Source organism: Camelus dromedarius, chromosome 7 (genome assembly GCF_036321535.1).
Source record: "Camelus dromedarius isolate mCamDro1 chromosome 7, mCamDro1.pat, whole genome shotgun sequence".
Lineage (NCBI taxonomy): Eukaryota > Metazoa > Chordata > Mammalia > Artiodactyla > Camelidae > Camelus > Camelus dromedarius.
The window spans coordinates 80,466,220-80,489,176 of NC_087442.1; the positions used below are offsets into that span (position 1 = coordinate 80,466,220).

At 33.7% G+C, this 22,957-nt stretch overlaps 1 protein-coding gene across 4 annotated transcripts in view; it reads left to right on the forward strand.

Annotated features, from left to right (window-relative positions):
- The window catches only part of CDK13 (cyclin dependent kinase 13), a 104,170-nt gene that overhangs the window by 57,514 nt on the left and 23,699 nt on the right, over nt 1-22,957 (forward strand). For all 4 annotated transcript variants that reach the window (XM_064487713.1, XM_064487714.1, XM_010979067.3 and 1 more), the window contains exons 6-9: nt 4,725-4,914; nt 6,064-6,120; nt 21,054-21,155; nt 21,252-21,329. In XM_064487713.1, the coding sequence (XP_064343783.1) occupies nt 4,725-4,914; nt 6,064-6,120; nt 21,054-21,155; nt 21,252-21,329 (427 nt within the window). The remainder of the gene's footprint in view (nt 1-4,724; nt 4,915-6,063; nt 6,121-21,053; nt 21,156-21,251; nt 21,330-22,957) is intronic.

Here is a 22,957-nt window from a genome sequence, read left to right on the forward strand (position 1 = left end):
AGGTAGTTGTTGATATAGTTGGATTAATATCTACCATATTTATGTTTTCTATTAGTTGCCCTTACTTGTTTTTCTTCTACTCTTTTTCTGCCTTTTCTTGTCTTAATTAGTCTTCTTAAATGACTTTATTTTTTCTCTTTTCTTAGCATATCAACTGTGCTTTTAAAATTTTTCTTTAGTTGTTGCCCTTGTGTTTGCAATGTACACTTAAAATTTGTCCAAGTCCTCTTTAAAATAACATTATACTACTTTACATATATAGTATAGGTACCTCATAACAGAGTGTTCTCATTTCCTCCCTCCCATCCCTTATAACATTGTTACTCATTTCATTTATCCACAAGCTATAATCACTGAATGCATTGTTACTATTACTATTTTGAACAGACTGTTAACTGTTTGGTTGATTAATAATAAGAAAAATAAAGATTTTATTTTGCTTTCATTCTTTTCTAATGCTTGTTATTTCAACCTGAGAAAATATGATTTTCTTTCTTTTTGAAGAATTTAGACTTTGGCAAGACAGATCTACTGGTGACAGATTGCTTCAGTTTTTGTTTGAGGACATTTTTATTGCTCCTTTACTTTTGAAGGATAATTTTGCTGGGTATGGGATTTTATGCTGATAGTTTTTTTTTCTTTCAATACTTTAAATATTTCATTTCACTCTCTTAATTACTTGCGTAGTTTCTGTGGAGAAGTCCAGTATGCTTTTTATCTTTGTTAGTGTATAGGTAAAGTTTTTTTTTTCTGGCTTCTGTCAGGATTTTCTTTTTGTCTTGAGTCTCAGCAGTTTGAATATATTATACCTAGGTGTAGATATTTTGATACTTACCTTCCTTTATGTTCTTTAAGTTTCCTAGGTCTGTGGTTTGATATTTATCATGTGGGGAAATTTCATTATTCTAGTATTTCTTCTGTCCTTTGTTTCTCTCTCTCTCTCTCTTTCTCTCTGTCTGTCTGTCTTTCTCTCCCCAGCTCTCTTTTTGTTTCTAATATTTCTGTTTACTGCATGTTGTAATTGTCCCACATTTTGGGGGTATTCTTTTTTCCTTTTTTTTTTTCTTTGCATTTCAGCTTTGAAAGTTCCTATTAACATACCTTCAAGCTCACCGATTCTTTGTTCACCTGTGTCTTGTATGTTGCTGAGCCCTTCAGAAACATTATTTCTATTACAGTGTTTTTGATTTCTAGCATTTCTTTTGGATTCTTTCTTAGGATTTCCATTGTTCTGCTTACAGTACTACTTGCATGTTAATTTTTTCCTTGCATGTTTATTTTTTCCATTAGAGCCCTAGAATATTAATCATGGTTGCTTAGAGTTCCTGGTGTGATAATTCCAATTTCTCTGCTTATCTGATCTATCTCTGATGCTTGCTTTTTCTCTTCAGACCGTGTTTTGCTATGCCTTGTAATTTTTTGTTGAAAGGCAGACATGATGTATTGGATAAAAGGAACTGAGATAAATCGCCTTTTATGTAAAGTTTTATGTTTATCTGTCTCGCAGTTAGCTTGTGCTTACTGTTTGCTGAAGCTGTGTCGGAGGCTAAGATTTCCTCCCCTGTTGTCTTTTGGTTTCCCCGGAAACTTATTAAATAAGGTCTGAGATGTACAGTTCTTTCAGTTGTTGCCCCTCTTATTATATGTATGGTGGTAAGTTAGTGGGTGGGAGGGAGTGTTCTATAGTCCTATGATTTGGCCTGTTTTTTTAGTGAGCCTGTATCCTTCAGACATATTTGTCAAGTTTTCTTTTTTTTTTTTTTTTTTTTTTTTGCTATGGTAGAGATATACTGGATTTATTCAACCATTTCTCTCTTGATGGGCACTCAGTTTTCCCCATCCTTTTCCCATTACAAACAGTACTACTGGAAATGGGCTTACACATGTGACCTTGCATACTGGTGCTATTATTTCCTTTGGTTTTCTTCTGTAAGTGGTATATCTAAGTCAAAGGATAGTATTTTCTTTGTCAGCTTCCTTTGCCAAAAAATTATAGCAGTGTACGAGTTTTTTTTCATTTGGACATCAGTGGATATTGTCAGTCTGATAGGTGAGAATGGTTTCTCATTGTCTCTTTGCTTAGTACTTTCCTGATTACTAGTGAGTTATGAAATATGTTACAGTTGTTTACTGTTTTGATTTTCTGTGTTCATTCATTTCCTTGTGACATGACATTTCTTTCATTTGGGTTATTTGTTTTTTCCCTATCAATTTGTATATTAGGCATATTATTAGTGTTTTAAAATTTTTATTTGTTTTCTGTGTAGAAGAGTCAGAAAATGGCAGCATAAGAAGAAAGTAAAAATCACCCCTCTGCTTACACAGAGATAAACTGCTCTTAGAATTTGATATTGGACATTTTTCTAAGCATATGTATGTATATAAATCCCTACCAAAATGAAATTTTACTTGACATGCTATATTATAAAAAATATTACTACATAAGATTTTATTAATATTTAAATACAATGTAGGAAAAAAAATATCAGGCAATAGAAAACTGTTTTAAAATGATTTCATGACTCGTAGTTTGAAAACGTAGCCTAAAACTATATAAATATGTAACTGTGATAAAAATAGAAACAAATTAAAAATATAGGAATAATAAATACATCCCTTAATACAGGGTAATTTGAATGCCTTCTTAATTTTTCATTTAATTTTATTTCAAGCATTAAAAATTCAGTATTATTGATTTTTTGCCTGTTTATTTTATTTTTCTAAATCTGCTGACAGTGTTTTCAGCCATGCAGTAAGTTTTTTTTTTTTTACTTAGTTATATTATCAGTCTTTCCCCCTTATTGCATCTTCATTCTCTCTAGTTAGAAAAAGTTTTCTCTACCCTGGGGTTATTAAGGACTTTATTTTTTTTAAATACTTACATGGTTTTAGTTTTTGTATTTTGGACTTGTTCATTTGCTTTTTTTGCTGGATATACTATGAGAAACACGCCAGTTTTAACTATTTTTATCTGGTTATTCATTTTCCCCATGTTACTGATTAATAAATCAGTCTACCCCCCGTCCCCGAATTGATATGCTATCTTTATCATTTACTAAAGTTCTGTATGTACCTGAGTATATTTCTGAATTTGTTTTATTGCATGTTCCTTTACCGGTATCACACTTCTTAGATCTAGAAATTCACTGTTCTGTCTTAAATTGTCTAGGCCTGTAGAGCCTAGTGCCCATCCCCCCTCCTCTTTCAGGTGTTTTCATTGCTATTCTAACTTAGTTATTTTTCGATGTGATATAACATCAACTTATCTAATTGTAGGGGAAAAATGAGATTTTTTTTTTTAAAGATTGAGCTTTGTTTAATTTATAAATTACTTAGAGAAAATCAACATCTTTATCATGTTGAGCCTTCCTATCTGAGAATGTATCCATTTTTTTACATATAATTTTCTGCCTTTTAAGAGTGTTTTATAATTTATCTTTGAAGGATTCTGAGCTTTTCTTAAATAAATTAGAAATGGGTACTTCCTTTTTTTTTTTCTGTTAATGATAGTTATATTAATGACTGCTGTGCGTTTACTGCTATTTTTCTAAATTGTCACAGTTTTTAACAATTTTTTAATTGAATGTTTGTGTCCTTTTCAGAGACCAAAAGTTCTTGTCTTCTGCATATAGAGATCATTTTAGCTGTCTTATTTTAATTCTTTGACCTGTAATTCAGTACTGTCTAATAGAAATAGAATTTAAGACATTTTAATTTAAAATAATCTGTTAGTCTCATTTTTAAAAGTCTGTTAATTTTAATATTTTATTTAACCCAGTATATCAATAGATTATTTCAGTATGTAACCAATAAAACAAATTATTGGGATATTTTATATTCTTTTTCAGTTATAGTAAGTAAGTTTTTGAAATCCACTGTATGTTTTATACTTCATGTACATTTGGCTTTTTCATTATAGGCTACTACAAGGTATATTAGCTCAGTTTTTAATTAGGAATTGATGGTGAACTTTCTTCAGATGATTTTTTTGGTATATTGATAGCCTTTTTACTTGGAAAGATAGATATATTGAATTTATTAGCTTTTCCATTCTTGAGTTGATAAATTGCCTGGTTGAGATGTTTGTAAATATGGCTTAGGATTCAAAGTTTCATTTAGGATTTTTGAATCTCTCATATGTATGTTGTGTATGTGCTATGTGCTCTTTTAGCTTTTAGTAGTAGGATTAATAAACTGGTTTTATAAAATAAAGTTGTAATTTGTATGCTTTCAAATGCTCTGGAGCTACATAAACAGAATTAAAATGTATGTTTATTGAAAACTTAATACAAGTCATCTAAAGTCCAACAGGGCCCAGACTCTTTTTTTATTAAAAGCAATTCTTGTAATATCTTTACATTTTCTTTGATGAATTATACTGATTTTATTCAGCTTCTGCTGAGAGATAATTTGTTCATGTGTAAAACAGCTAAGAATTTATTTTGCATTAGTCATATCTGGAAACTATGTAATGTGGAAATCAGCAGTGTTAATTTTATATCATAGCAGTTTCCTTTAGGAGAAGAAAACTGGTTAGGTTATTTCCTTAGGATGTTATTGATACTAAATTCAGAGAGATGAGGATGAATGTTATTAAATGACAAAGTAGCAGTTCTTTTCAAGGATTAATTTTTTTCCCCAGCATTTTGTTTTGTAAAAAATTTGAACCTACAGATAAGTTGTAAGAATAATATCTTTAATGTATTAATTATTCTTATTCTTAGGTGCATTTTATCTGGTGTTTGAATATATGGACCATGACCTGATGGGACTACTGGAATCAGGCTTGGTTCATTTTAATGAAAATCACATAAAGTCATTTATGAGACAGCTCATGGAAGGTCTGGATTATTGTCATAAGAAGAACTTTTTGCATAGAGATATTAAATGTTCAAATATCCTTCTAAATAATAGGTATGATATGTGTTTGATATATATGTTTAAAATGAGTATTATATAATATGTACCTTGATTCTGTTCAGAAGATTTAAATTTTAGTTTCTTATTGCTCACACTATTTTATCATAATCAATATTACAGCTTGGGCTATATCTGAAGTTGTATTAAATATACTTTCATTAATTAACTTCCAATAATTGTTTGTAATGTACATAAAATAATACTTAGTTAGCTTTCCTGTTTGATACTCTTCCAAATAATGTGAATAGTTCTAAAAAGTAACAGTATGATTTCAGCTTTAAGTTAAGAACGGATTTTAGAATTCTTTTTTAATTGGAATTTTTTTTAAAAACAGTCATCATAGCTTTAAAAGTGAACTTTTTTGAAGTGTGTATATGCATGTGCATACATATATATGTTAAAATTTATGTTAAATATTTTACTGACAGCATAACCTGAATTCTGATAATTCTGTTGTAGTTGGTGCTGTGTTAAAGTGAGGCATGCCTAGTCCTGATTTTAGTTAGTAGAAAGTGTTCTATAGAGCACCTAGCCACTTTAAGAACTGGAAAATTAAACAAATTTAAAATGACGTGTTTCAGTTCTTATGCATTATTGGCTGGAGTTGAACAAGTAATTTGTCTTATTACTAAGTAGTAGAAATTATCTCATTTTGTTTTATTTTCATTGAAGTGTACTTTTCTAGACAGGAACTGAATAGTATTGAAAAACTGTTATACCAGTGCTAGATACTATATATAGTAATAATAGTACTAGTATAATAGTAGCTGGAAGTATCTGGGGGGAGGGTACAGCTCAAGTGGTAGAGCACATCCTTAGCATGCATGAGGTCCTGGGTTCAGCCCCCAGTACCTCTTCTAAAAATAAATAAATCTAATTACCTCCCCCCCCAAATAAAATAATTAATGCTGTAATAAAAAAATAAATAAAATATTTTTAAAAAAGAATCCAAAGAAAAGTACTAATTTTTTTCCTTGTACTGTTGTGAATTTATCATTTGCCTTTTCCTGTAAGACCTGGAAAGTATAATCAAAATTAAGGTTTATATAAGTGAATTTTTGATTAGTTCTAGGAGTAGAATATGAATGTATATGATCAGTTCAGAGTAGACTAATACTTTTTGTTTATTTTATCTTCCACCAGAGGGCAGATAAAGCTTGCAGATTTTGGACTTGCTCGATTGTATAGCTCAGAAGAAAGGTAAGAATACTTTCAAATGACTGTTGTAGACATTAGGGACCAGTTTTAGAGACTATATTAAGAATACCTTATTATTAGTTTATTTTTTAACAAAAGGGAAATTTTCTCTTCATGGTTTTAAATACATGAAATAATGAAGTTTTACACCATATTGGGTTAACTGTTTTAATTACAAAATTTTATACATTAAATAATCTAAAAACAATAGTTTTTTAATACTTAGAGATAAATATTTCTTTTAAAATGTGCCATTTTAAATGTATCTTTAGTGAACTTAGGGATTTTTAAAAATTAATACTTAAATTTCTAATGCAGATTCAGACATTAAGATATTTATAATTTTTGTTTAAAGAAAAACCTTAGTAAATGCTTTCTATATTACATGTTTATGCTTATAAATTTTGTTTTAATTATTATTTTGGACTTCCTTATCAAGTTTTTTTTTACTATAGTTCTATTTACAGTTGTGTTTGTTTTAAATTCCCTAGAACCTTATATTTAAACAAACTATTGTGAAGGAGCTCAGTGTATAACTTCTTTGTGTGGAGCTTCTCTGGCTAAAGTGGGGATATGTACACTTTTGACTCTTTTTGTGCCTAGTGATAGTGAAATATGACTTGTCTAACTAGAATTATTCTTAGAAGAATAATACAGAATTTCAAAGTAAAATATTTTTGTGAAGTAGTGAGTAAACTATGGAGTTAACTGGGTTTAATATCCCTAGTTCGTTCCTTTCCTGTCAGCAGTGTTTACTTACATATACATATATATATATAGTTCTGAAATGCTTATGTATGACAATTTATTTAGGGTAACCATAATTGAATATACTAAAATACCAGTTATTGGAATTACTAGAAATAGGTATTTACTTTTACTGAATCTTTGCCACTTTCTGGTTTGTTGGAAAAAGAATCCCCTTTTTGGATTTTTTAGAGTGAAATATCTGTTTTTTTTTAAATCTTGTAGTGCCTGTGACATCACTCTGAAAATTATTTTCATTGTTTAGTGTTTAGGTTTTTAAATGGTGTGTTTTGGATACGTGGCATTCTGTTAACTCAAACTAGTTTGGACAGGTTGTTATGGACAGGGCTCCAGTCACCTTTACCTACTTTATTCAGAGCTTTTCTGCCTTTATTTATTTTGCCTCCTACACTTCTACTTGACATTTTATTTTAAGGAGGAGTTGTACATTTTTGTTTGTTTTAAGTTGTTCTAGAGCTTAAAAGCTATAACCCTCATTTTACATTTGAGGAAACAGACCCAGAAAGGATTGAGTGACTTTAAAGATCAAAAAATACTTGTTGGCATCAAGAGTATTTAGCTCAAAGTTTCCAAGTCCCAATTTTTTATTCTTTCCATCATATATAATAGTGCCGCTTGATAGAAATTGAAGGAAAAAAGTAATTGGCCCGTAAGTATACTTAATCCAAACCTTTCCTTGAAGTATACTTTTTGAATGACTACATTTCAGTGACTATTCTTGAGGGGGAAATTCTGCTTGATAAGGATTCTGTCTGCTTAGTTGGTTAACTGAGATTTCACTGTAGTTTGGTCATCCTTTCTTAACACAAGTATGTATCTGTCAGACTTTGACTATAAATCCCTTTCTTCTTGTTTTCATGTTAGGTTTCAGTGGAGATGGAGAACAGCTAAATTACCATTTTCCATCTCATGGATTCTTTTTAGGCAGATACTTGTTCACATTGGAATAGATATGTTCCGGAAAAACTGACTGTAAAGCCAAATTTTATATATTAAAATCTATTTTCTTATTGATTTTTTTCTTTTATAATGAAATGTTGAGTTTCAGTGGAGTGTCAGGGATGTGGTGTGTTCACTGAGCCATGGTCCCCATTGCCTTGCTGAATTGATATAGGAGGTTTCAATTTACACAAGTAGGAAATTAAAAATCCCATAGCTTTGCATCTTCAGGTAATGTATACTGGATTTTTCTGCTTAATCAAATTTGTAAGTTAAGAATTTGGGGTATCATTTTGTTTTATAAACAAATATCCTATCCTTCAGGGCTATGTACTTTAAAACTTTTCTTTTTCACATTCGAATAATTCCAGTTTCTTTAAAATCAGAGAATTAGGCTTAATTTAAGGCAATGACTTTAAAATTATATATATTGTTCAGTAAATTTTAATAACATACTAATTCTAACATAATGAAAATCACGCCTTTAGCAGATTCACTGTATTGTCCCAAATTTTCTAGATATTTCTTGAAATAAACATACAGAAAGTAATTTTCATCCATGTTTCTTTGTTAATATAAGCAGAAAGAAAGGTAAGACTTTACCATCCAAATGTTAAGTCACTTTGAAGTACTTTTTAAGTAATAACAAATAGGATGACTGAAATATTCAAGAAATTATTAACAACGTTTTTTGATTTAAAGCAGAGCAGATTTCAGCTTATCACTGTAATGGCATCAACCACATCTCTCACTTATTTGATTTGGTTTATCTTTTGGAATTTGAGGAAAACAGGTTGGAAGAACAGCTAGTATGTAGGAATTGAACATGATGGGTGGTGATGTGTGACCAGTATGGATCTCCTTTGTCTTGTGTGCTACAGTAGAAGAAAGGAGAAGCAATGGGCTAAAATTGGGGGGTAGATGATTCCTTTAAACTTGAAGAATCATTTTCTCATTTTGAGTATCAGTGTTCACATTTTCTCCTATGTGGCCTTGGGAAATATAGAACTTGAGAACAGAGATTTTTGCCCCATTTCTTTGTATCTGTTCAATTTTTAATAGGTGGTTTAGGTCCAACTTTCCCTGAGACTTTCAGTCACAATGATATACCCTTTTCTGAGGTTTTTTTTTTTTTTTTAAATCAATTCTTTGCTCCAATGCTTTTCCAAATAATGAAATATCTTTTTCTTTATATGTGACTGTCTCATTTGAAAAAATATGCACTTTCCACATACGTTGAAATTGATTTCACTTTCTAGAGAAACTATAACTAGGCACATTTACTTTTTTAATGCAAGGAACTCACAACCCTTAGGTTTAAATCAGGAAACTTTGCCTCTATTTCTGGCATTGCCATTTTATCAGTTGTGGAATATTGGGCAAGTCACTTAATCTCTCTGTATCTCATTATTCTAAACTTTAGGATGACGGATTTCAAATCTCTAAAATCTTAATAGTGTGTTGAAAACACATCTTTCATGGTTCTGAAGATTTCTGTGAATAAAATAGTTTCTTAAACATTTTGAAGGCAATTTCGCCATCTAGTGGCTTTTTATAAAATTGCCATTAAAAACAAAACAATTTTCTCAAGCCTATATGGGTGTGAATGGGAGAGAGAATTACCTCTTCTTACTTGTCTAAGGACTAGATGAAATTATACTCAGGATTAAAATTGCCTCCTTAGTACTGGTCTTATTACTTGTGTTCTTGTCTTTTCACCAGAGCTAGAATTATGGTCATTTTAAAGAAAGGGATCATATTTAAAATTTTTGTGTTTTAAATGTTCTGAACCATAAAACACATACATAGTAACTGCTTGATTAATTCTGATTTGAAAGAAGGCCATCCTGATCTGGAGGTAGAGGATCTTCTGGGAGCCCTTGGACAATATTGGAACCGTGGTAGTAAAAAGATCACTAAAATCATATGAACAACAATAAGTAATGTGACTAAACAAGCTTCTGGAATGGAAATCTCATTTAGATCACTGACCTGATTATATTTGTATTTCCTTTGGTCCTAGTGGAGTTGCTTACATTTTTGAGTGTATAAAATGGGAAAGACAATTTAATTCTTAGGGAACAGTGTTTCCCCTCCTTGTGTAGGGGAAAGTCTCATCCATCCCGTTAACGCTGAGGATTTACAGATCTCAATTTCGAGTCTTGATTTTTCTTCTGCTCTCTAAACCTGTGTTTACTGGATAAACCTGTGTTTACTGGATTTACCTGTGTTTACCTAGGTGATCTCGGTACCTTAAATTAAACATAGTGTTACACAGCCTATCTTTACCTTCTCCAGAAAAAGCCTGTTGTTTTCCTTTATTCCCTGTTTTGGTTAAAGGTATCTAGTCACTGGCACATATAGATATGTCTTGTATAGACAATTGGAAATAGAAGTTAATTGGTTTTCCTGCCTCTGATCTTTCTTCCTAACATTTTTTTCTCGACTATTTATTTCTCAACTTCCACCCCTGTCCCCAGATAATAGCAGTGTTGAACTATTTGTAGTTCCCTAACCAAGCTGAGCTCTTAAATGCCTTTGTTGTTTGCTTTTGTATGGAATTATACTTCCCATTACTTCAGTTTGACAGATTTGGCTTTTCCCTTCAGTATGCATGCAGTTTGGGCATTACCTGCTTTGAAATCTGCCCTGAATCCCACAGGCAACATTGGGCATATCTTCCTTTATGTATCCAGAGTACATTATTTATTATTTTATGTAGTGCTTAGGGTATATTATTATAATTTATATCTATATTACCACCACAATTTAAGGCTCTTAACAGCTATACCGATGGTTGATTGACTGACTGTTTGGTCCAGCCACCTGTTAGTGCTTAGACAGTACAATGCCTAGGTCAGAGTTTCCATAAATATTTGTTGTAAAGAAAAGAACAAACTTACCTGGAATTTGTGCATGGTACTTTATTGTATATAGTCCCCTTTCACAAGTTATTCTAAGGGAAAGCAGTCCTCCGAGATGGGCGGTGTCGATATCATTATTCTTACGTACATTTTAAAGATAAACTGAAGTTTAGAAAATTTAAGTATATTTCCAAGATCACACAATCACTAAGTGGTGGAGCTAAGAATTAAACTTGGCTCTTTTGACAGAAAGGCTGTTTATTTTCATTATACTGAAACCTGAAACTTACACTGGACCTAAAACTTCCCCGGTAGGACTCTGGATCCAACCTTGATTACCTAAAAGCTATCTTCTAGGTGGAGAGCTCCAGGGGCCTCTCAGGTCTGTTTCGGAGGGACTGTTAGGTGGATGGCAGTTTTTGTTTAGAATTCTGTGGTAGCAAGTAGCCTGGGCTTCACTGTCTCTGCTCTCTCTTACCCGTCAAATACTATATTTTATTTTTGCCAAATGAAGTATGCTCATTTAGTCTTCCAGCAGGTTATGTGTTATTTCCATTTCTGAATCTCTCTTAAAGCTCTGTATGTTTCTAGTAAGTCTCTAAATGAAAAGTATTTTGATAGCATCAAATATTTAAAGTTTACTTGAGATTTCACATGAAAGTTTTATTATTTATAAGTCTGATGACTTTACATTTTAGTAGCTTTTTAATCACATTAAGGTAGATGGTTTGACAAATAAAAGTGGTGGTGGTGTCACTTCCTTAGTAGACAAAGAAATAGTGTCTGCTTTCTTTTCAAAAACTGTTAATGAGATTTATTTATAGATGAAGATATTCGGTAGAAGTTGAAATTCAGAATATTTCATGTTGAGACCATTATTTCTGGATTTTTACAAAGTTAGTTTTCTAGCATCCAAGAATAACAGGTTGTTGGAATCACTGTTTTGTTTTCCTAATTTAATGTCAGAGGGATTCTATGTGTGCGAGTTTTGCTAGGTTACGGAATTTATTGCTTGGAATTTAACTTTAATTGTGGGAATAAATTGAGGTGGTTCATTTTCTATTTTTAGCACTTTCTTTTTAATGTATTAATTTATTCTGTAACATCTAAGAACCTCACTGTATATTTTTCAATTCTGTTTCTTTTTCAATAGGAGTGAACTTGCTTTCTGTGAAAAGACTGGGTAGATCTCTCAAGAATGTAATTTTTTTTTTTTAAGTTCATGAGAGAAAACATTGTATGTGTGGTGTCACATCAGTTTGTGTTTTCTCTTTGTAATTTAAATAAGACTATCTTTTTAGGATTTTGATGATGGGTAGCCAAACCTAGCAGACAAAGTATTAAGTGTTCATTTTAGAGGATTCAGGATTTTCATTTGGATGATCGATTTTCATATTACATCATCACTTTAGTCTTCTTGGGATTTAAATGTCCTAGTTTCAAAACAGTTTCAGTGTCTTATACTTTGTCTTTACATTTATAAACACTGCATACTAATCATAAGATGGAATATTTTCTTGATACTACTGTAAACAATTATGAATTGGGTGATTTGAGATTGGCTTTATTTTCTGCTAACTCCATCTACCTTGGAATTTTCTTTTATGATTCAAGTCCTTCTGTCTGCCTACTTTCTCAATGTTTGCCTCTTATTAAACACTAAGGTGGAAAGTGAGGCATGGCACCTATTATGAAAAATTTTTGAATAATCACTAGTTTTTTTCTTAACTTTAATGCATAATCATTTTTATTGTCTTTTGTCAGTGTCAACTTTAAAAAGTGTATTAAAAATAGTTTATTTAAAAGCTTATTTAAAATGTTTATTAAAAACATTTGAAACATAATTACAGCATCGGTATATTCTTGCAAGTTTTCTAGCCATCTCCGTTCTCTCCCTGGCTCTATCAGCTCTAGAAAATGAGCATTTGCTCAGCCTTCTCTGGGTACTGATAGTTAAGTGTGGTTGGAGCAGGAACCAAGTAACAATTTTATAGGTCTTGTATAGGCCAGCAACAGTGTGTATTGAAGGTATAAAACATTGGCACTCTATTTTTTGTTATCACTTTAACTGTACTTTGGAAAGTAGATTGATGTTGTAAGTCTGGAATCAAGGGCAATCAGTTAGAAAGCTGTTGCAGTAAACCTAACTAGGACAGTTATGGCTAGCACTAGGCAATGGACATAGATGTTGGAGAGCTGGAGATGAATTATACATCACAAGAATACAGAATTGTCAGAACTTGATGGTTGAATATGTGTTGCTATACACATACCTGCCTCTACCCTACAGTAGGATTTCTGCTTAAGGAACTGGATAAACTGTTTATTGATTAGAATAAGCTAACCTATTATAACAAAGAGAACCTCAGAATTGAGTGACTTAAACGATGAGAAGTTTATATTTGTCACTCAGTAATCTTGAGTGGTTGTTACTTACCTCGGTGCACAATTAAGAATATTTAACCGTATCATTAGATCAGATGATGGCTCTGTTTCATAAAGTCATTCAGGGATCCAGATTGGAAGATTTGCTGTCTTTCTTCACATGCCTTCCATGTCTGTCAGCCGGAAGCTAGAAAAGAGGGAGGAGTGTTATCAGCGAGACCTATTTCACGTTCCATTGGTAAGAACTTGGTCATGTGGCCACACCTAACTGCAGTGAGGTGGGAAATGTAGAGTAGGTGGACAGCTACCATCGAAGAAAGGAAGAACAGATTTTTAAAGACAGTTTAGCAATCTCTGCCATGAACTGTGACGCTATTTGCTGAGACAGGAAACAGGAAGCAGGTTTGCGGCCGAAGAGATACATTTCCGTTTGGATATGTTAAGATGCAGGTACTTGTAGGACTTCTCAATTCACATGTGTAATAAGAATGGACAGGTTATCCTAAGAGGACATCCATTGGGAAAAAAATTACTTTTGATTTTCTGTTGCAATGTTATGATACATTTTTCTGGGAAAATACCAAAAGGAGGAAACTGGGGTAAAATTAGAAGGAAATGGAGAAAGGGCATGAGGAAAAAGATTGTGTTTGTTGTTATGTAGTTATGGCATAGTCAGGTGATTAAATTAATGAGTACTTACTATATACCAGACTCTGACCTAGGTTATATGTATTGGTTAGGTGTTAGAGATACGAAAGACAGACCCAAGTCCCTGGTCTCATTTACATGGTGATGAGAGAAAGTAGACAACAAACCTGTAGGGTAGAGGAAAGAATTTAAAATACTAAATGCTGCAAAGCAAAATAGTGTCGGTAAGTAGTGTCAGTATGGGGGTGGGGAGGCTGCTGGGGCAGTTTTAGCCAAGGCAGTTAGGGTAGAACTCTCTGAGAAGTGGACTGAGCTAAGACCTGAGTGATGAGAAGAGGGCAACTTAATGAAGACCTCGGCACATGACATTTCGAGTAGAAAAAACTCAGCAGTTGCAAAGAAAGCAGTTGTGAACTGTTACACCAGCATTCTGTAGATTGGCAAATTTATGAATGCATTTAATAATTTCTCTTAGAAACATGCTTGTTTACAGTACAGTCTTCCAATAAAGCATAAGACATGTTTATTAATAAACTCAAATATCTTCAGTTTTTCTTTAATAGGCCAAAAGTAGATAAACATATGTTAGTAATTAAGGTTTCACTATTTCATCTTATTTGGAAATGATCTAGGTATATATAATTATTGCTAAAAAATTATCTGTAAACTCTTATCCCACTTACATCTATATAAATGATTTGCTCCTAGAAATTATATTTAGCTTAACCGTGGAAACTTCCTAAGACAATAGACAATATCAGTCATCATTCTAACTTATTTTTTGCTGACAAATTTAGAAGAGATAATATGAATTTGACTAGTAAACCCAGGTAGAATACAAGCTGTTTATCTGCATTAAATTGAATGTTGGTAACTCTAATGTCATGTCTGTTTTAATTAACTAAATCAACAACCTTAAAGTGGCTTTAGTATCAAAATATTCTCAGATCACGTGAACCTTGAAAATCATCTGGCTTAGTTTCTATTACAGTTCTGTAGACTTATAAAATACCCAACCCTTAATTTATATAAACACTTGTTTATTTTTAAGCCAACTGAATAGAGTTCTCTTTTACAAATTAATTTTAGCAATACCATCTGGAGGTAGAAAATAACACACATCTACATCACACATATGTGGAGACAAAGAAACATACAGACTTAGAGACCTCATAGCTTCGTTTTTAAATTTTACCCACAAGACAGGTACAATAACATAGAATTCACTAGTTGTAACAGAATAGTTGGAATAACTTCATCTGCTCACATGGCTAAAGCTTTTTCTACTAACATTTGTGGGCAAGACACATGGTTTTTCCATTTGTCCAGATTTCAAAGAATTCTACCCCTTTCCTTCTTCTGATAAGGGTTACCTCACTAAATTTGTACTTAAAAGAGATGGCCTAGATAAGAATTAAATTTACATCTCAAAACAGAAGGAAAGGACTCCAAGAGGGACTTTGGTTTCCTAAAATCAGTATTTACAAGCCTTTTGAGATGAATAGGCAAGGTTTTTGGGATTGGTGGAATTCGAATTGTTTTTGAAGCCCTGTCTTTGCTTCTGTAAAGACTAGATTTATAAAATAAGTATCGCCATTTTTAATTCCTCAAGGAATTGGGTTGTCACCTAAATGATATCAGAGGACTGACATACTTATCTTCCTGTGTTATAACGTTTTTCTTTCTCTCTGGGTACATTTCATAGAGCCTTTGAGGATGGTCTCTTTTCCAGTGTCCCAGTTGGTTACAGTTGATTCCTTGGCCAGTGTTTTAGTGATGGACCCCTAGGAGGCTGTAATGAGGAGGCTTTGGTGTTGTTTTAGGTGCCTTTTGTATGTTTAATGTTTCATTCGCTTTTTGCAATGAATCTTCTTAATGAAGTTATTTTGGAATCTTGAAACCTTTTGGAAGCTTCTACATGTAAATTAAGGTAGATGTCCCATTATGTTCATTTGATAAGAAGTACTTTCGTGTGTACTTCTTAAATGAATGATCTTGTCTAATTGGAACCTTCCCATAATGGACATTGTAATTCTAGGTTGTCTTCAGTAAGATTTGGTATATGATTTTTGCCATTTTTATAGTTATCTACAGCTTCTGGCACCACACTTCTTAGACATAAAATAAGCAGATGTGCCAGAAGGTAGCATGCCCAACTTTTTGTATATAAAGGATCCCAGTGCTTTAGTCAAGCCTTTGGATTTCTTGGAGCCAAACCAAAACCAAAGAGGGATATGATGCAGTGTTGAGAATTGTGGAGTGTTTGACAGTGTACCTCATTGCATAGAAATTTCTTGAGGTTTGAGGGCAACCGAGTGTCATTCTGACCCATTCTGTCACCAACTTATCCTGTCACAGCTGTCTCCTTGAGGTGGCCTGTTCTCTGACAACCTTTAAGTGCTTGACCTGTGGTCACCAATTTTTGTGATTTTTCTGGCTTCCAAGATCCCTATTAGCAATAATCTTTACTGGACCCATTCCAGCTCAAGTTGGACCCAGTCCAACCTTGGATGTAGCCCAGATTTTAAGTCAGACCCAGTCTGACTCTCACTGGTAATCACCAACAATTCCTGTGGAACTTTGGGAAAAGAATTGACCCAGCAGACCAACAGGTGGGGGCTGCTGACTGGTTCCAAACAAATGGGAAACTACAACTGCCACCAGCAGTTCCTAACGTGGAATCTGGGGATAGAATCAAGGGCTGGGGTTTCCACTCGAGAATCTGGGAACTGCAGTCTGAAAGGCTAGAGGCTTGAACTTGGCCCAAAAAGAGTAGAGCTCAGAATCAAGGAACTTAACCCATGGGCCCTAGGAAAGAGCGAGAGAAACAGTGAACTCAGAGGACTCATGGGATAGCACACCTGTGTTTCTTGTTCCCGAATGCCTTTGGAAGTCTGGTTGGATCCTGTCACTTTTACCAATCCTGTTAAAACCAGACTCAGCTGAATAAATTTGAAGATCTAGTTGGCTTTAGTAAACAATTTATGAGTTGGACAGCATCCCATCTGGGAAGGAAAAGGGAGCTCTCAGGAGCTGTACAAAATGGAAGACTTCTATGTGCAGAAGGAGGATGGGGCAAGGATGTTAGAAGAGTGGATTATTTCAGTCAAGGTCGCCCTCCCTTAGGGGCAGGAAGGGGTTCTTACGAAGTGTTGATCAGGAAATTCTAGATGAACTTGTTTAAAATTCCACTTCTGGCAGAGGCTGAAAGTGCAGTTAGGTTAGATATTACTAAGTCCTGGTGAGACTTAAGTAACTCCATTTGGGGCCTCTTGTTTATTTTTAATGCCATAAAAAATTCACAGTCAGTCATCAAGTCATTTTCCAGGCTGACAAATTTTGTAACAAAGATAACATGAACTTATTTGATTAGTAAAACCAGGTAGAATGAAAGTTTTATATTTAATGCTGACGACTCTAAAGACATGCTTATTTTAATAACTAAACCAACAACCTAACTTTTACACTGCATATTTTCCCACATCCAATGAATATGTAAAGGCATTTGGGTAGTCTCTATTAAGTTTTTGAAAATTTTTATGAATACTAAATTTATATAAGCACTTGTTTGGTTAAGCCAATTAAATAGAGCTTTTTTACAAATTAATTTTAGTAATACCATTTGGAGCTATTAGTACTACGTTACATATCTACAACGCTCACACACAGACACGGACACACAAACACACAGACAAATATAGACAGAGATCTTACAGCTTCCATGTTCCTAGTTACAAAAGGAGTTGTATTCCTGTTAGATGGAATAAGTTACACTACCTGCTCTATGGCTAACGCTAAATTTCAAATGCCCTTTCCCCCCTTTTTTTCTTTTAAGAATTATCTCCCTGAAGTTTGTACTTTAACATTGACATCTCCAGGGCACACGGAAAGAATGCATGTCACAAGCCTTTTAAGATAAATAGAGTAGGTTTGAGGCTTGGTAAAAAGGAATAGTGAACTTTGAACCATCTCTGCAGTTACATTTCTAGTTTTGCAAAGATTCGTAAGATAAGGACAGTTCTCAATTCCTCAGAGAATTGGGTTGAAACCTAAATGACTTTATAGGTTGAGCCACCTATAAATCCTTTTATATCTTTTACTTCTGTGCATGTGGTTTTATTTTAGGGAGATGTCCTAAAAAAGTTTGTGTCAGTCTCTGAGTATCAGTTTTCAATTTCTGACCACAGAGCTACTTAAAAATCCTTTTAAATATCTTGTCAGTTTTCAGCTGGGAGGAACAATAAATAATTCTGGCAGCATTGAATGACCCCTTGGATTTAAGAGGCAAACACAAAGAGGGTGCAAAAGATATTTTAGTTTCACCTTTTTATTGAGTACTACAGACAGATTTGGGAGAGCGTTTTCTGATAGTTCTTCCAGGATCACACCGGGAGGTTTCAAGTGGGGTTTAAAGCTTTTAATTTTTCTTGACTGTTTAAGGTAGCAGTCTACTAGAAAATCCCTCAGAGTCTTATCAATTCTGGGAGGAGCCTTCTTTTGAAGGTAAATATAGGAGGACCATAAGGCCAATAACTTGAAGACTTTTGCTAATGGTCTTGTGGTCTCAGAGTGGGTAAAGAACCAACAGACCTCAACGATTAAGGACTGGGGGCTCCACATGGATGGAAAACAGCTGCTTCTAACAGATTTTGGGACAGACTTAAGGTCTAGGGGTTTTCCACTCAAAACCCTCGGAATTGCAGTCTGAAACAAAGGTTAAGGAATTGGGCTTTGGGCAGAACCATCTTCTAGCTCAAGCTGACCTTCCCTGTAATGGAAAGTCAGTTAGATCCAGAGCTCAATGCAGAGAGAGCAGAACTTAGAATGACAGAGAACTCAGAGGGTTTCCAGGATACCCATACCTATGTTATTACCCCTTAAGCTATTGCAAGTCTCCCTTGGTCCTACCACTGCCACCAAATCTGTTAAAAAGCGAAATTCAACTGTGCAAATTTGAAGATCTGATTGACTTTATTAAACAGTTCATCAATTAGGTAGCATCCTGTCTAGCAAGGAAGGTGCTCTGAGGAGCTGTGCAAAATGGAAGATTTTTTAAGGCAGAAGGGGGGCAGGGACAAGAAAGTTACACTAGCAAAAAGCAGACTGGTTGTGGCAAGGTCACTTTCCATTAGTGGACGGTAGGGGTCTGTGTGGCAGATTCCCTCACTGGTGCTGACTAGGAAGTTCCAGACTGAGTGGTTAAGATTACATTCCTGGGATGGGCTGAATCTGCAATTAGATTAGGTATTAAAGTCTTGGTTTGCTAGTGTGGAACTTAGCACAAGTGACTCCATTTTGCATCTGTTTTTTCTTTTTAACAATGTATAAAATACCAATCTTTTATTTAAATATTCCTTCTTCAGTAAAATTTAGTAACCTTAATTTGTGTGATTTCTCCATATAATTCAGCATACTTTTATTTTTAAAATATATTTAAAAGCATTTCTGAACATAAAAGGTTAAAAATCAACTATTTACAACAGATTTGTATTAATTTAAACATTTTCTTGAGACTGTAGATACCCAGTTGTACTTTAGTAATAAGATCGTAGGTTATATGCTTGTGGACCCTCAGAATATTTCAGAAAATTACTTATAATTTTCTCAGACTTTTTTCCCCACCCAGCTACTTCATATATGTCACCTTGCATAGGTGCTGGGCCATATATACCTTAAAGGGCCTGCCCTGTGCCCAGCATTTCTGGGCTTTGTGTGTGGGGTTCATAATAAAGAATAGTCTCTGGGGTCTTTTGACTTTCTGGGAACATAGGAAAAACAAAATAGTTTAATCAGTGGTAGTATGGTGTAAATTTAAGAATGTGAAAATAAATCTATTGTTAATAGAGAGAAGACTCTATGGAGGTAGATCTGTCACTGTCTTAAAGGAGGTATAGGTTTGAATGAGAGAAGAATAGGAAGGAATCTCAAATTTAAATGGAGTTAAGGCGTAAAGAGGCGAACATATTTTTAAAGAATGATTAAACACAGCTTAATTAGAGCAGTTAGAGTTTAAGAGACTTCCTCAGTGTGTGAAGACAAGAGCTGAACAAACAGAACAGAACAAGCAGAAATCACTAAGAAAAGTCATTTAATAATGTCAGAAAAGTGCAGTCCTACTCGGCTACTGATAATATACAGCTTAGACTGTCCTCTGTTTTCACAACACCAAGGTCAGGTATCCTTTTCCCCTGACTTTGGCACGCTGTGTTACTATCGTTCCATCTATGGCAATGCTGTAATGCCCAGATCAGTGGCTTATAGTGTAAGTGTTCAAATTATTTGGAGAAATTCGACTGTGTGGGAGCAGAGCAGATCAGGTTACTGAGGTCGTGTGCTGCGTGGAACTTCAGACCTACAGTTGGTGAGAGAGAATTGGTTTATAAATTATATGTTCCTTCTTTTCCTTCCCCAAACTGGTCCAAGTCCAAGCCAGTCTCATTTACCTAATGGGCTTGGAATACAGCCTTTCTGGGGAATTTCCTATTATAGCCTTTGCGTCCTTGTGATTTGGAGGATATTTGGAAAGAGAGAGAGGTTTAAAATTCATCTCAAGGCACATGTGATCACCCTGAAGTATATACCCCAACCATGGTTCAGTGGAAGAACCACCTCTAACTTCTTGGACTCTTTTTACTCATGTAGAGGATCAGGATCACTCTCTGAGGAGTGAAAATATTTATACAACTTACTAGATAATCTCTTCTGTGGCAGATAAAGTGGTAGCAATGTATATGTCCTCTTAGCAATATGTGTGACCTAAAGGAATCATCTAATGAAGCATCTTACCTATTGCTGGTGGTTCTTTGCAGAACAGACCTCAGCTACTGCAGTCTGCACCACTCTACTTTCTATTCACATACTGAAGTGGGTTGAAATCAATGAAATATTGCCAAAGATATGCTCGATTGAAAACTTATGTTAGGTGGTTCCAATTTGAACTATGTCTTACCACACATTAGTAATTTGCCAGATTTGGTCAGTCAGTCAGTGCCCTTTAAATCATTTAATCCTTTTAAAAGTTATGAAACAAAAAAAAAAATAGTACTAAACAGTTGTGTCGATAATAAAGACCATTCTTTGACTATATTACAGTTAAAACAAGCCAACTACTTCTAATTTTTTATGTATTAAGGGAATTTTTAAATTAATCATGTTGCTTTCAGATATATTTTATGATCATACATTAGATGTTAGAGCCCGTCTGTGGGCAGATGACAGTAGTTTTAGTTAGAATTGTAGGATTGCTTTGATCAGTCAAAATAATACTTCTTAAGAAAATTTCTCTTATTCTAATACGTATTAACTCTAAAGGGTGCTTTTTGTGTGTTTTAGTCGACCATATACTAACAAGGTCATCACTTTATGGTACCGTCCACCTGAGCTGCTGCTGGGAGAAGAAAGATACACACCAGCTATTGATGTGTGGAGCTGTGGGTAAGATGGGCTTATCGACTGTTTTAATTTACTTGAAACTTTTGGTGGTGAAGTAAAATCATACCATTTGGTAACGATGGATATTTTTCCCATTAGATGTATCCTTGGTGAGCTCTTCACTAAAAAGCCTATATTTCAAGCAAATCAGGAACTTGCACAACTAGAATTAATAAGGTAAGCTCCTGATTATACTTGTGGAGAGGTGTGTCATACTCTATAGGAAATTAAAAAATGTTCAGGCTTGTGTTTCTAGGAGGACAGCATAGTTCTGTTGAAGGTTAACGACTGCTGAATGGAGGAGGAACTAGATTGCAGGCATTCTTAATACCTGTTCTAGTAAAATTGAGGATCTTAAAGTCCTAAGATCTTTTGTGATTAAATCAAAGTACTTGTGGCCCCCAAAGATAAGACTGGGAAGGAAGAGTAAATGTGAGGGAGGAGAGAATGAATGGTAGATACTCTTCCTTCAAGTATGACAATGAAGAGAATTAATGTTTGGGTATAATATAAATAAATACTCTTTTATATACATATGTGCATATATGTTTATGTGTCTGTATAGTATGCTTATACGCGAGAATACATCCATGCACCCACTGGCACAGGTCTTCATTATTTGGAGCCTATCACAGGACCTAGGTCATAGGACATACATGTTAATCATCTTTCTCTTCATCTGATATTTTTTTTTCCATTCATCTGATATTTTAAAATAAATTCCTTTTTTAAAAACACTTTTGGTTTTCATATATAATATTTGTAACTTGTAAGATTTGTGTGTTTCAAAATACAAATGAGAATTTTTAGGAGAGATATTGTTAAAAGGCACATGTATACTATGAACCTTCCCTTCAGCAGACTTATGAATTAATTGATGCTCTCCATTTTATCTGTAAATAAAACTAGCTTGATAACATAGCAAGCTAAATATTCGCAGCTAGTAGACTACCACTCTCTAGTAAGACTACATTATTTATTTCACCAGATGAAGAGTGTGATGACTAAGAAGTGGTTGTTTCCAATTTTGTATATAAACATTTTATTATTATTATATATGTCATTTAATTAAATACAGACAGATGCACTGCTTTGCAAAGACTTAACAGAGTTGCTGTCAAATTAATTAGGGGTGTGCAAGTTACTATAAGTTAGAAAGGAAACTCATAAGAATTTAGGAGAATTTAATACTCAGATTGCTTTAAATCCTGGTTGATGTGTTATGGGTGTGGTTTGTGCAAAAAAGCTAATTTAGAATCTCATTCAATGAATCCTCTTTTCAAAGAGAAGGCCTTGGCCTAATGTCAGAAGGTTGGGAAATAAATGCACATTTATACATTCTTAGTTAAAATAAAATGTTTGAATTATGTATCTGTGTATCTCTTTCTTTCTTTTTTTTGATAATGATTCCCTCTAACCCATTTTCTCTGTTAGCTGACCATTGTTCCTAATTATATTGAATACTAGGGCTTCTATTAATAATGTTAACATTTGTTTATTTTATACATGATGCAAGTATTGTTTTAAGAATTTCTCTTGAATTACCTCAGTTATATCTTCTTTTTATGGTTAAGTAAACTGAACCTTTCAGAGGTGAAGAATTTGTTCAGAGTCATACATCTAGCAAGTGGCAAAATTGAGATTTGAATCTAGATAGTTTTACCTTAGTATCTAAACTTATACCCAATTCTCTGTACTATGTAGGAAATAAAACTTCCTGGAACTTTTTACAAAGTTAGTATGACACAAAACACCAAAAAGGCAGCATGAGAAATTTCTAAAGAATATTGATATAGAAATTCTAA